Source organism: Lepidothrix coronata, unplaced genomic scaffold (assembly GCF_001604755.1).
Source record: "Lepidothrix coronata isolate B3197 unplaced genomic scaffold, Lepidothrix_coronata-1.0 Scaffold17, whole genome shotgun sequence".
In the NCBI taxonomy this organism is placed as follows: Eukaryota; Metazoa; Chordata; class Aves; order Passeriformes; family Pipridae; genus Lepidothrix; species Lepidothrix coronata.
This window is the reverse complement of record NW_016690197.1, coordinates 1,041,667-1,055,731: the sequence shown is the minus strand read 5'-3', so window position 1 is coordinate 1,055,731 and position 14,065 is coordinate 1,041,667. Positions and strand designations below refer to the sequence as shown.

Sequence of the window (14,065 nt, the reverse complement as noted above, 5' to 3'; positions counted from 1 at the left end):
AACAGTTAAATTCACTTATTTCTGCTATGGGCCTGTCTGGTGTTTCATATCTGTCTTGAAGTATGCTTTATACCCCTTGATCTCTTGCCAGAGGTAGTTTTTTTTTTCTTTTTGAACAGAAGATTCTTACCTTATTGGTGTGCTGAGCGTACAGTGCCTATGCCTGGAAGGGAGATATCTTCCCACAGAAGCTCCACATCATTATGGAGCTGAGTGCAGAAATTTAAGTAACTCTGAGGAGGTGTGAAATATCTCTTTGTGCTTTTGCATGTGTTTGTAGGCAGTTGGGACCTTTCTCGAGTTCCATCTTATCTGAGGATGCACAGCTCTGCAGAGGCTGTGGGGACCCATGGAGTGCCAGTGAGATAACTGGCTTTGGGAGAGCCTCTGCATATTCATGTGTTTCTGCCCCTGTTTTCAGTTTTTAGGTATCTCCCTGTTGTGCACAGGCTGTGTGTGTGTGTTTGTACTCACCCACATACATGAGTCAAACTGTGCACGTGGCACTTGCTGAGCAAGTTCTGGTGTTTGAGATCCTTTGAAAAATTAGACTTGCTTGGTGGTCAGTTGGGTAATGACTCAGGTCAAGGTTGAGGGGTGTTGGTGAAGAACAAAATTAATAACTTTGGTGAAAGGTTGCTTTTAGGTTTTTTGTTTTGAAGAAGTCCTATGCCAAATAATCATACATGTTGGAGTAAGTATTTCAAAACACTGCCACTGTTCTGTGGAACTTTTTGGGCCTCTATTTTGGAGCATGGAGCATAAGAAGTTTTCATCCATTCACTGAAGTGGTTACATTTTTAAGACTTTGGCAAGATGTGTTTCATTGTGATGGGGAGAGGGGGGACTCAAATCTAGCCTTGCAAATGTTGGAGGGTTTTTTTCCTACAAATAGCTTCTGCTAATATAATCCAGAAATAAAATTTCATAAGGAAAAAATGTTCATTTCTCTGTTCTAATTATAGCTGTTTCTAAAACTAGAATTTTTTGTAAGCCTTTTAATCAAAGGTAAATGTCACTGCTAGGGTTTTTGTCAGATTTGAAAAGGAACAAATGGATACTGATGTTCTATGAAAAAATTGTGATTTTAACAAAAAAGACCTTGATTTGTTTTCATGAATTTTACTTCTGATGAGACACATTCCAGCCTCTTTGGAAAATGGGCTTAACTTACAGGGCCACTTAAGAAATACTCTGAGTCCCTGTCTCTGATGAGTCTTTGTTCAGCCATTTATTCCATGGGAAAAAATTGCTTCTACAGTTAATGCAGTTGAGATGCTGACCCATCAAATAATCCTTTCAGCTGCTGTCCTCAGGAGTCTCAAAATATCTACAGTTTACATTTAGCACTACATTTACCCAGCAGGCCTTTATACTCTGAGGTATCATAGATTATTTCTCTGCAATATTTTCCTAAGAGATTTCCGTGGCACAGGTAGATGTAAATTTATGTTTTGTTAGTTCTTAATACACTTCTCCACTTCTCAGGTGAGAGCTACCTCTCAGTGCCTCTGCTGAGAGATGCTTCCCCTTTATTTTGCATCTCCTTTGCTCATTTGATTCCTATTTTGCACTGCTGTAGCCAGGTGGGACTTGACTTGCAGTTTTACTTCTGAAATTTGTAAGGGTGATGTCCTGTAGTACAGATTTTAAAAACAGGGAGTCTGATGCTGCCCTAAAATTGGTAGGACTCCTTGATAAAGTTCATGCTGTCTTCTCTCAGACCTTGGCAAATTTTGAGCATCATGATCACTCAGAACAACCATATTAAGGTACTTAAATATAGTGATGCTGAGTCTGAGAATCCTGGACTTCCGGATCTAAGCCTGAAGGTGCAGTAGAAGTGACATTGCTCTGAGGTATCATCTTTACATACCGAAAAAAGGGACTTCTGTGTCCATGAAAAATGCCAGCTTTGACTCCAAGCCTCAGAAAAAGCCTTCAGAAGATCTTGCATGATAAAACTTCCCTGAAATGACAAACAGTACTGAGAGTTGCTAATGTCACCTGAGTTCTGCACGTGCTGTTCTTTTTTTGTGCTAATGAACAAATGCACAGATAAAAATGCAGTGTTCCTGTTCCAGTGTGACAGGTGAGATGCCAGATTGCCTCTCTGAATTTCATTCCCAGAAATTCCTAAGACTGATTTTGGTGTTCCGTGCATAAGGAATGTTACACAGCGTAATCAGTTCTGCAAGAAACTTGCTGCTTTCTCTGCTCTCTCTTCAGTCCTACTTTGCCACGATACTGATTTGGTGTATTTTTATGAAACATATTTCAGAATCTTAGTTTACAATATCTTATTAAGATTTTGCAATAGAACAGGAAACGGACTATTCCTTCCAGTCTAGCAGTTCACAGTTGAGGGAAAGTAAGTTTAACAATACGTATTTAAATGTTTCTACAAATGAAATTTAAGAAGGTACAAAGACCACAGGGACAATGTTGTTAGTGCAGGAAGAAGTACAAAATAGATAAATTCAATTTTAGTTAGACTGTTTTTCACTGAAATGTCTTTTCTGTTGCTCACTTTATGATAGGCTTCCTGCTGAAGTGATTAAAAATCTTCAAAAAAAGCCAAACAAATAAAACCCCCAACTCAAAAAAAAAAGGGGAAAAAATAAAGAAAAAAAGCTTCAGATTTTAAATTTCTAGATGCTGTTCACAAGCTTTTCTTTTTAATGAAAATACTTCATAACTTTATTAGCCTTAGATTTTTCCTGAAGCTTTGAGTTCTAGTTTAAGTTTATTTTTTATTTTGCCCTTGTAACCTAAAATTGTCTCATTAGTCAGTGCAGCAGCCCAGTGCAGCAAAAGCCCCTTTGACTCATGAGCTTCCCAGCTGTATTCTGCCAGAATGCCAGGGGCTAAAACTGCTGGTGAGACTTTCCTAGATCTGAAATACTCCCTGTCATCTCAGTAGCCAGAGCACGGGATGACTCCAGTGAAGAGGAGCTTTTAATACCAGAAGAAAATGCCTGACTTGACTGTAGTAATCAATGGGGAGTTGTATCCAGGAGAAATCTGTACTGCAGCCTAGTCTTTTGCTTTGTAAATCAGTTCTGATATACAGCTTAACCTTGGTGTCATGCATTCATTTTTCCTTTCAGTGATCAAGATGGGATTCCTGTAATCCTTTTGGATAATTTAACTTTGTATATCAGTATCCAGCACTGGGTTCATTTCTGCTGAGCCAACTTGCCCTATTCTTTTTTTTAATTCCTTTGCATCTTCTCAAAAACCGAATCACCTTAATTGGGTAAATATTTTAAGCCAGTTAAAACTACTTCAAAGTCCTCCAAGGCAGAGTCCTGTTTGGACTTCAAAACCTTCTGCAGAATTACTCTGAGACACTAAAACAAAACTATGTTGTTGTTCCCCAGGAAATTTCCTGTGGCTGTTGCCTTCTTAGTTGATCTTTGAACATCTTTCCAATTCTAGCCAAGACAGGCAAATTATCTCGAAGATTATAAATGGTTGGGTAGAGGAGCAAAGACCTTACCTGCTCCCATATGGAGAAAATGGTCAGTATGCCCAACTTCTCCATGAGGGGACAAAAAAAGCCCATACAGGAGAGAGGTAGTGGAAAACAAGGGTCACTGCTTACCAAATAATTCATGTGTTTGCCTCACTCAGTGAATGTTAACAAAACACTTCTCCAAACCCTGTTTAGTGTAGATTTGAAAGTCTGCTATGATAATGTATGCAGAGTGCTTTTAGGGTACCTAGAAGGCTTCCAAAAGCACTGCTGAAATAAAAGCATTCCAGATGATCTTACAAAGCTAGTAAGTGTTTGATGTGCTAGCAGCATCAGAAAAATCAGAATTATCCTGTTGCAAGTAGGAGTTGAAACGTTTTTATCAAAAAGTTTCCTTAAATAAGAGTAGAATTCAAAAAAAACAAACTTAAAATGGTTTTAAAATTTGTGACTTACTTGATCCAGAGCTCTATTAATCATTATTGAAGACAATACCAGCTCCAAGTCTTAGCACAGGACACAAATTACTGAGCTGATTTGGTGAAACACATCTTGCATTTCTAGAGTGACTTGCATGTTTGTAATTGCTGCAGTCAAGTTACTTTTCAGCTTTTAATCTACAATAGGAAGGTCCAGTTCTGTTGGTTTGGCTTTCTCTGGGAATTAAATTCAGCACCTGACTTCTTTAGAATTATTTCAGGATTTGCTAGGATATGTATCAAAGCATTTTGATTGTACTCCTTAAATTGGCAAGTTCCAGCAAGGACTAAGTTGACTTTTTATATAGATTTGGAAGCAGATTTGCTTTATGTAAGTTAATGAAAATTGATCTGTAATATTTTCCCTAATTTTATCAAAAAAAGATAAAAGTCAGTTATTTTCAGAGTCGGTTTTAAAGTCAGTTATTTTCAGAGGGACAGCTCACATGTGTTCTTAAGCTCTTATGCTCCCATCACACAACCAAACTGAAAGCCAGTGGGCTGGGATGCCAGAGGCTGATTCCAGTGGGTGCCTTGCAGTAGAGCATTCTGCCTGCCCTGGTGCTGCCAGGCTTGTTGGAATTTTTTCAAAAACTTCTGGGCCTTACTTTAAGAATACTCATGTCCTTCAGACAAGTTTTGTATCCTTGAGAGTGCCATTAGAAATTTGCTTGCCTGATTTGCCTTTGCTTCCCTTCTTACACAGGTGCTTGGCCAATCCTGCTTAGTGGATGTGGGCGCACTTGGGATTAGAGTAACCAATCCAACCTGCTTGGATTTTGGCAATACAGTTTTCAAATAGCACCAGCTTCTCTGGAATAGATCCATTTGCTAAACAATTTATCAGATGAAGCAGTGCCTGTGTGCCTGTCTTGATTTCCATCTTGGTTTGTGCCAAGTAAACCCTTTCCCTTGTCTCCAACGGATAAAGCTTCAAATACAACACAAGTTTAAAGACAAAATAAGGAGAAAAATATAATTAGATGAGTGAATTGCAGATTTACAGTCCAAGACTGAGTACTGGAATTACTGGTAAGGCAGGTATTGAATGCATTGCAAGGCCATGTCAGCAGTCCCTTCTAGCTGACTCCTTCCTGAGCTGATGACCAGAGTTTTTTCTGCTTAACGCAGAATAAGCAAATACAAACAGGCTGTCTTTGTGAGAAATGAAGTAGGATCAATTCTTCAGTGCTGTAATTGTAGTGTGAAGTGTTCTCCTAAATCTCTTAATCTCATACTTCTGAAGAACCCAGTCTACTGTTTTATTCACCTGCTGCTCAGAGTTTTGTCAGTAAGCTGTAAGTAAGCACATGTAAAAGGTAACCTGGGATTCACAGGAGTATGGAATGGGAAGGAGTAGCTTGAAGCTTACCCAGTGGGCAAGAGGTGGTTGTGGCTGTGTACCTTGTCATGCCTCTATGTGCTATGACAGTCCAGTCAGTAAACCTGAGCTCCAGCCAGAACTGTGCTTGGCTTTAAAGCTGATTTTTTTGCTGAAGACTGATTGTTCATGATATAATCTCAGACGCTGTACATGTGGAATTGTCAGATATGAGCAGTGCTTTAGCAGTTCAACAGCTTTCAACATGGTTGCTTCATGTGTATATTTACCTTTAACAGATCTGGAGTTTTCAGAGGATGCATCTGGTGTGCTTGAAGGCAATAAGAAATCCACAAATAAACAAGGTGATAAATCTAAGGAAAACACCAGGAAGATTTTTAGTGGGCCGAAGCGGGTGAGTACTAATACTGAGACTGAGTTCTTATTTTAACAAGCTCTTCAGTATTGATGTTTCTTCTTATATATGTAACAGGCTTTTGTCCCAGTTTATATCTACACTTGAGATAATTTGTTGGCTTTTAATATTATTTCTGGAAAAGTAAAACCTTTAAGTGCAAAATTTGTGGATATGTTACTGGAAGTTTCTCTTTTCAGATTTGCACTGCAGTTGCACAGCACCAGAGTTTGGACCCAGATGTTTTTTGTGATGATTGGATGTAGATGATTTTTAAAGCAAAGCATCAGTAAATGCTGTGTGTTTTATTTTGTTGGCATTTGTGGGGAATTTTTTGCATCTTTTCTCTTTGCTCTCCCAAGAAACATCTATCATATTATAGAATTGAACTTTTCTGAAAGCTTCAAATTGGACATTGGTGGGTGTAGTGTTTATAAGGGCAACTGCCTTTATAGCATGTACAATATTGAGATCTTCTTTCAGTTAAAAAAAGATAATCTCTGATCCCACCCCAGTATTCCCAAACTATGTAGTATTGAGTATGAATTCACGCTCTTGTACTGTAAAAAGAGCTTATTCATTTTACTGATGTTAGGTGGGGTTTATCTTGCCTATTATTCTGGTTATTCAGTATTTTGAGGCTTTTAAAAATGTACATTCAGCAAAAATGTACTGTTAGGGGAAAGTTTGCAGTAGGGGGATCCATGTAATCTCCATTAAATGGAGCTTTTATGACCTGACTGTCCAGGGCAGCCATTTCCAGTGCTTTTTGCATAACTCATTCCCGTTACCTGAAGACAGTACCTGTGTCACCATCCTGGCAATCCAGAACTGCTGTAGTAAGAGAAAGAGGGAAATGAACTTGTGTATCTCCTTTCTCTATGAGTTCCATAGTTTCTACAAGACCCGGCAGTGGCATGTTACTATAGAAACTCTCTTCTGCATGTGTTCAGAATGTGTTCATCAGTCCAACAGTCCTAAGTTGTTTGGTCTTTTTTTCCTCGTTTTCCTTGTTATTTTTCCTAAGGAATTCTAATAATTAAATCACTCTAAAGTTTTTTGGTCTTCCAGGACCAGAAGATTTATTATCTCCCCAGCTATTCTGATACATAATTTTTTCTTTAAAAATTTGTTTTAGTTCTCAAAACATGCAAGGGAATATTTTTATGTGGGAGGATACATGACCAGAAGTCCTGTCAGTTGTGATGCTCTTTGGACAAGAAGTGTCACTTGCTGCTTTGTGACTGGGCAGAATGGGAAGCTCTTGCCTCCAGAGTTTGAAGTCAGAAAAGTGAAGAGAGTCTTTTCAGAACTGAAATAGTATTTCTTGAAGATAAGAGTTACTCAGCTTCTGCTGATTTAAATAATCATTTTTTAAAAACCATCTTCTTATCAGAGAACACGTTATAGTAGACAGAGAGACAGAAGTACAGGAAGTGTAAATTTAACAGTACCTTTTTTTGCTGTATCTTAACAGCATAAAACGGCTGTGAGTGTTCTGGTAAATACAGAAATTTTTTTAAAATTTAAATATTTACATGCTTCAAATATTATTCTCTAATAGCATTTCATGTGTTTCTTTTTAAATTTTTGTTCTTTAAATACTTGAGAGTTTATGCGAAAATGGTTTTACTTAATTTCAAATGCATGTATCATGAAGTTACAGGGAGGAAAAAAGACAGCAATGTATAAAAGAGAAAATTATTTCAACTCTAGAAAACTGTCAGTTGGGAATAAACTGAATTCAAGTGGGAAAGGTGAGAATTAAACAGCCTTTTTGACCCTCTAGTGATATAATGGACCTAGAAGTAGAAAGTGATGTAATTGAGATTCAGATTTTAAACTTTAATGTTCTCTAATCATACGGCTGTTACATGGAGTTACTAAAAAAGCTTGTAAAGCTTCTTCTGATGGTAATTAGAGATGCTATAATTATCTTCCTAAACTATAGATATAGACTCTTAATCTCAGTTGTATCTTAAGGGAATTTTCATTCGGGGAATGAAGAAAAAAAAAGAACTAAAAGTATTAACCTGACCATAATAACTAAATGATCTAAAAAAAAAAAGTCTCTGGAACTTCTTCACTGTCTCAGCACCATTTTTTTTTTGGTAGGAACTAGCAGATGCAGTATTTAATTATTATTTTCTGCTAGGTGGTGATGTTAGAGGTGTGACACTTTGCATCAGACTGAGCTGCCAAGTAAACAGCTCTGTTAATCAGGAAACAGCAGTGGGGGGTTTTTAAATTTCAGTAGATCCAGAGAGCTCAACTATTTTTTCCATTTTGTGGTCAGCAGGACTCTCACCCGTGTTTGTGCTTTTGAAACCTGACCACTGTCCTCTAGTGTCAAAGTCCAGTTCTTGAAACTTTGAGCATATGTGTAATAAAATATTACAGGCATTATTGACTTAGTGAATAACAGTGTTTCTAGACACTGCTTTTAGTGTAAGGAGACTCACTGAAATCACTGCCTCGTTGGAGAAGCCACAAATTATGATGGGTATGTAAAGCCTTAACCAGAGCCGTGCTTTTAAGTGAATTAAACCTCTTTATCCTGAGCCCGAGTTACAGGAGGAGTGTTACGTTCCATAGCAACATAATTATGTACTTACAGTACATAAATATTGGCATTACTTGACTTGCAAATGATGGGTGTGAAGCATACGTGAGTAACATCTGCAAAAGTTTGTTTGCAGCTGTTTACAATTTTAATTCAACTGGTTGGATGACTCTTGCTCTAGCATGTAAGTTTGGGAGCTCTGGATACGCCCACCTGCTGGCCCCTTTGAGCTTAGTTCCCCTTCTCCGGATGAAACTAATTCTCTATTATCAGGCAAAGCCCTGTAAGGTATACAAGAAATTTTTAGTTGCTATGGTCCAAATCTACTCAGACTAAAGACTTGAAAATAGAGACCATAAAAATTACTTCCTGAGATTTCTTGCTCCTGCTCCTCTCAAAACAGATTTTAGCTGGAGTCAGGAAATAAAGAGAATCAGATTTTGTAGGAATACTCTGGGATGGTTTCCAGTGGTCTTATGCAAAATATCTGTCTCTAAATGGGAACCTGGAAAAAAAACAACTTCAAAGCGTGAGATAAAGAGAACTAGTCTGTCTCCAGATTTCAGTTAAAATGTGTGTATTTCCCTTAACTACTCACTTTTGCAATGAGAATTGAATGTTTATTAATGAATGTAAGCTAGCTTAATTTTTTTTCCTACTCTCTTGTGTTGCTATGCCTGGCGAAATTTCTCTAAATTCACTTGTTGAAGTCTTAACTCTAGAAAACCTGTCTGGTTTGTGACTCTGTGCATCCCCACATGTACACAGTGAATGGGAATACATGAATGTGCTTTTTTCTTCCTCTTGTTGTGCACACGTGGGGTTGTACGGGAAAAAATATGGAAGAATCTCTTTGCCACTACCTTGATTATCATGGTGTTTTCTTTGGGCCACTCAAGTACTGGCCCGGGGAGTTTCCTGTGTGTGCTGGTTTGGACTGGGATAGAGTTACTTTTCTTCAGAGTAGCTCTTATGGGGCTGTTTTGGAATTGTGCTGATAATGGTATTCATAATGCAGGGATGGTTTTGTTATTGCTGAGCAGAGCTTACATAGAGTCAAGGACCTTTTTTTGCTTCTCACCCCACCCCACCAGTGAGGGGCTGAGGGTGCTCAAGGAGTTGGGAGGGGACACAGCCAGGACAGCTGACTACACTAACCCAAAGGAAGATTCCATACCATATGACATGGTGTTCAGCAATATAAAAAGCTGAGGAAGAAGGGGGGACACATTTGGAGTGATGGTGTTTGTCTTCCCAAGTGACTGTGAGGTGGGATGGAGCCCTGCTTTCCTGGGGATGGCTGAACACCTGCCTGCCCATGGGAGTGGGTGAATGAACTCCATATTTTGTTTTGCTCACATGCACGACTCTTGCTTTCCCTGTTAAATTGTCTTTTATCTCAACCCATGGGTTTTCTCACTTTTACCCTTCCAGTTCTCTCCCCCATCCTACCGAGGGGGTGAGTGAGCTATTGGCTGGGTGGGGCTTAGTTGCTGGCTGGGGTTAAACCACCACAGTCGTTTTTGGCACCCAGCATGAGGCTCAAAGAGTTGGAGATAACAACAGATTTGATTGGGATGTGCTAGATCAAGTTTATAGCTGTTATTGCTGTTTAGCTGTTAATTGACAGGTGTCTGTGCTTGCCATAGGGCTGTGCTTGCCTTACTCTGTCAGAGCACTGTGCTCCTTAGCGGCTGCTTTTTGTTTTTGGTACTTGCTGTACCTGAGAACATTTTGATAACAGTGCTTTTAGCAGTGGCATTGCTTGAAGGTTATTCCACTAGTGTGGAATGCATTTGTCAGGAAAAGCTGAGATCTTCTTGGATTATTCATTAAAAAACAACGACCAAAAAAAACCCAATCCCAAGCCTAACAAAACCCCATCTGCTATACGGGCTGGTTTTGCTTAAAACAATAAAAATACTGACAGAAGCATTTGGTTATGCTGCTTTTGCTCTCATTTTGCACCACCTGCTCGTTCCTGTTTTCTTGCTCCTTGAGTTTCCCAACGTTGTGAATTACTATAAAAATAATTCACTTAAAAAGGAAACATGTAACATAAATCTCAGTCCAGTTCACTGGGAGACTGTTAACAATTGTATCTACTCAGTTGAGGAACCCAAGAAGAGAGATTAAATCGTCTTTACCTGGTTAAGTCAACACTGCAACTGAGAAATGCTCACTAAACACAGGCGGCGTTAGCAGGATTACGTGCAGTGCTTTGATCAAGGGACATTGGTAGAGTTAGTCATGACAGTAGTGTCGAATACATGAATGAAATCATTGCTGAATTCAGACATGGCTTAGCCAACAGACTGCTGCTAACTCGGTATCCAGGATAAAAACTTGGTCTAGTCATAACCCTGTAACTATTTATTGCTTTTCATGTTTTATTAATGTTTTAAGAATAACTTCTGTACCCAACAAAGGACAGAAATATGTGCAAGATTTCCAAGTGTTGTTTGTAGACAGGTCAGTTGGAAGCAAATGTTAAATCACTACTCTGTAAAGAGCACTTATTTCCAGTTACCAAATGCTGAAACAGGAGAATTTTTTTTTCCTTTTGTGTGACTTCTGTCTGATCTGCAACTAGTCCGTAGTTGGTTACTTAATTGCATCTTTCTTGTCCTATAGGCAGGTTTTTTCCATGAGTAAGTTATTTTCCTTGAGTTTCCGTGCTCCTGTTATAAATTTTAGGCACTGTGAGAAACTGTCAATACTCGAAAACAAAACTGGCCTGTGATCCTGTTGTTCCTCAGAGGATTTGCAGCAATGCAAGCGTGCATGCAGAAACCATGTGTTACGGGTGTAACCGGGGAGATCTTTTACAGGTTGATGGGACCTTTTTCCACTGCTGACTGGAAGGAACTATAAATACCGGTTCAAAACAAATGCTGTGTCGAGTTAACTAGAAGTTCAAGATGAAATGCTTATACCTGATCTTTGGTGGTGTTTTGAAATTGAAGAAGTACAACCCCATGCCTGGCCCTGGCTGCGTGGTCTGAGGGCTAATGTGGCACTGACGTGTGTGTGGGAGGGGACAGCAACTAGGCTGAGCTGTGGTCTGTAGTTTTCCACTTAGCTTGTGTTATACTTTACAGTAGATGTTTATCAAAGGCATCCTGCAAGTAACATTTCTTTCTGCTGGCCTGCAAATGAATCAGCATTTCCCTGAATTAAATTTTTAAAGACTTTTCTTTGTTTTTTTTTTTTTGTCTTTATAGATTTAAAGTACGTGAAGATTAGTCTCTCCTAAGTGCACAACCCTGTGTGGTTTTGCTTAATTATTTTTTCATAGCTTATTTTAAGTAAATAGTCCTGAGAAAGCAGGAATGGAGTCATGATTCTGAAGTTTTGCTCTGTCAGTCATAACCCTTTTTATAATTTAATGGTAGGATCAGTGTAGACTGGCCAGAACTAATTTGAAAAAGAACTGCTTGTCTTCATCTTGCATAACCTTTAGGAAAAGAGTGTCCTACCGAAAGGATGAACAGCTGTAATTAAGCATTTTTATCAGCGATATTAAACTGCTGATAATTAAGCATATTGAGCTGCTATTTACATCCTAATTTAGAAAGTCAAAATTACATGTTTTGAATAGGAAGGATTATTAGTTGGTGTGCACTGTTTTGACTCTGCTGAGGAGTCGAGCTGAGTGTGGACAATGGAAATACCCTGGGCAGTCTCTGCCGGGTGTCAGGTCAGCGCTGAGCCCGCGCTCGGTCTGTCAGCAGAGCTGACAAACAGTGCTGGCCAGAGCTGACAACCTGTGACTGCATGTTGCTGCCTCTGCAGTACATTCCTTTCATTTGCTGGTTGCTGCTTCTGGCAGATCGTTTGCCCAGTCCTGAACTGAAGTGGGTTTTGTGGGTTTTTTTGTACAAATACTGTTTGTTGGAATGATGCACGAGAGATGAGCTGTTCTAAGTGCCAGCCAATTATAAACAGCTTGTGTGTTGTAAGCAACTTTTATGTTGCTGGAATAAAAAATCAATTTTAAGAAAGGATAAAATATGACAAAAGGTAAGAATAAATCTGTTTATCAAATAGTTGATTTGTTAAAAAATACAACCTCATATTGATACTATTCCAAATGCTTACCATGCAGGCATTTTTTTTTCTATTATTCTTACTGTAAATAGACCAAAAGAACTTCTTCATGTTTCAGCTAGTAAGCAGGATACTAATGAGGACTGGCAGGTTTTTAGATTAGTCACCTAAATTGAAGAGTAAGGTAGCCACTGTAATTTTACTGAATTCAATTGGGACGTAGCACCTTGAAACCGTTTCAGAATGAAAGCAAATGCCAGGAGTTGGTCTCCTAACTTCAAGGTAATCATTCGATTCTGATCAAAATTATTTTCTTCCCACTCCTTCTTGTTAAACAGTGGGGAACAGGACGTGTTCTGGTAGATGCTGAGCTGAGATCCTTCAGCCTGGCAAAACTGCTTCCTCGGGTGTCCTCCATATGCAACTGTTGGGTAGAACTCTGGTAGGAACATCCTTGGAGCTGCATCTCTTCTCTGCAGTGCCAACAGAGTTGTTACCAGCTTTGTCTGAGAAAGTGGGGATGCAAAGGGCAACACAGAGGTAACAGGCTTAGTCCTCATAGAGACAAGAGGAAAAAATGAAAAATAAGTGTGGAAATCCTTCTCCCCCCATGTGTACATAGGCTTTTCAAGAAGTAGAAAAATCAAGTTGAATGGAAAAACTTTAATGTCACAGTGGAAATTTGGTGTTTTATACTTTCAGCTCCTACTGGCATTAGCTCTTAGGCAAGAAGCAAAGATGCATTAAAATAATTTTGAGACTAAATTCTCTCTTGCATCCTCACATTCCCTGCACACACACGCCCCCCACCCCCCCAGTTTTGTAGTTCCCAGTAATTAACTCAGTGTTTTAGTAATTTGGCAATCAGGATAGCTGAGTAGGATAAATGTTACATTGCACAAGGCCTCAGTCCTGTAGGAAGTTCTCAGATGGGAAAAACACTCAAAGAGATTAAAATATACCAGTTTCATTTGCCAGAGGAAGCTTAATTTATATGCAGATGAATATGCAAAATTGTCTTCCCAGCTCCTGTGTACTGTGTGAGCATGATTGGTTCACTCAGCTCTGTCTGTGACTCGATGTACATGAGAGAATTGCACAATGCAACATGAGCACGCCTTGAGGGTGAAATGGTTGAGGGCCCAGTGTCCTCATTATACACATTTCAAAGTTTTTACTTTAAGTTAGCTTTATTTTGACCTGATTTAGGCAATGCCCAGTGGCAGCTGCCATGAGATAGGTGCTCTCTGGAGGAGCATCTGAAGTTTGGTTGCACTGGGGAGGAATCAGGTAAGTGAACTCAGCCCCTGATGCAAACCCCAGTGTTGCAACTGAGGACATCTGAGAGATTTATTTGGACAGTGTTCTACTGATCCAAATGGAAAACCTTGTGTGGGTGTATGCACACCCCAACTGTGTGCCCTCTGGAATTTCATTGCAGTTACAATTTTGTAAGGCTTTGCTCTTAGTAGATTGATACACTTTGAGTAGATTACAATTAATGGGGGGGGGTGTAGGGGACCTGTGTGTCTGTGTCTGCAGTGTCTCTCTGCCTTTAGCAACCAAGAGGGCAGGAATTTTGTCTGAATGATTTGTACTAGATGTGTTTTTGTCAGTGCAGTTTCTTGCAGGTGAATGCAGGTTTTTCTTTTCTCTTTTCTCTTGACTGAAGCATTATGTGTCCAGTATTGTGCTGATATATCTTAACTATGATACCCTGTCCCTTTCAATTAGACTTGACACAGGTTTCAGGCCGAGT

The 14,065-nt window shown here is 39.2% G+C and overlaps 1 protein-coding gene across 4 annotated transcripts in view; it reads left to right on the top strand.

Moving 5' to 3' along the window:
• The window catches only part of WAPL (WAPL cohesin release factor), a 65,588-nt gene that overhangs the window by 18,270 nt on the left and 33,253 nt on the right, over positions 1-14,065 (top strand). For all 4 annotated transcript variants that reach the window (XM_017807084.1, XM_017807083.1, XM_017807082.1 and 1 more), the window contains one exon: positions 5,578-5,693. In XM_017807084.1, coding sequence (XP_017662573.1) covers positions 5,578-5,693 — 116 coding nt within the window. The remainder of the gene's footprint in view (positions 1-5,577; positions 5,694-14,065) is intronic.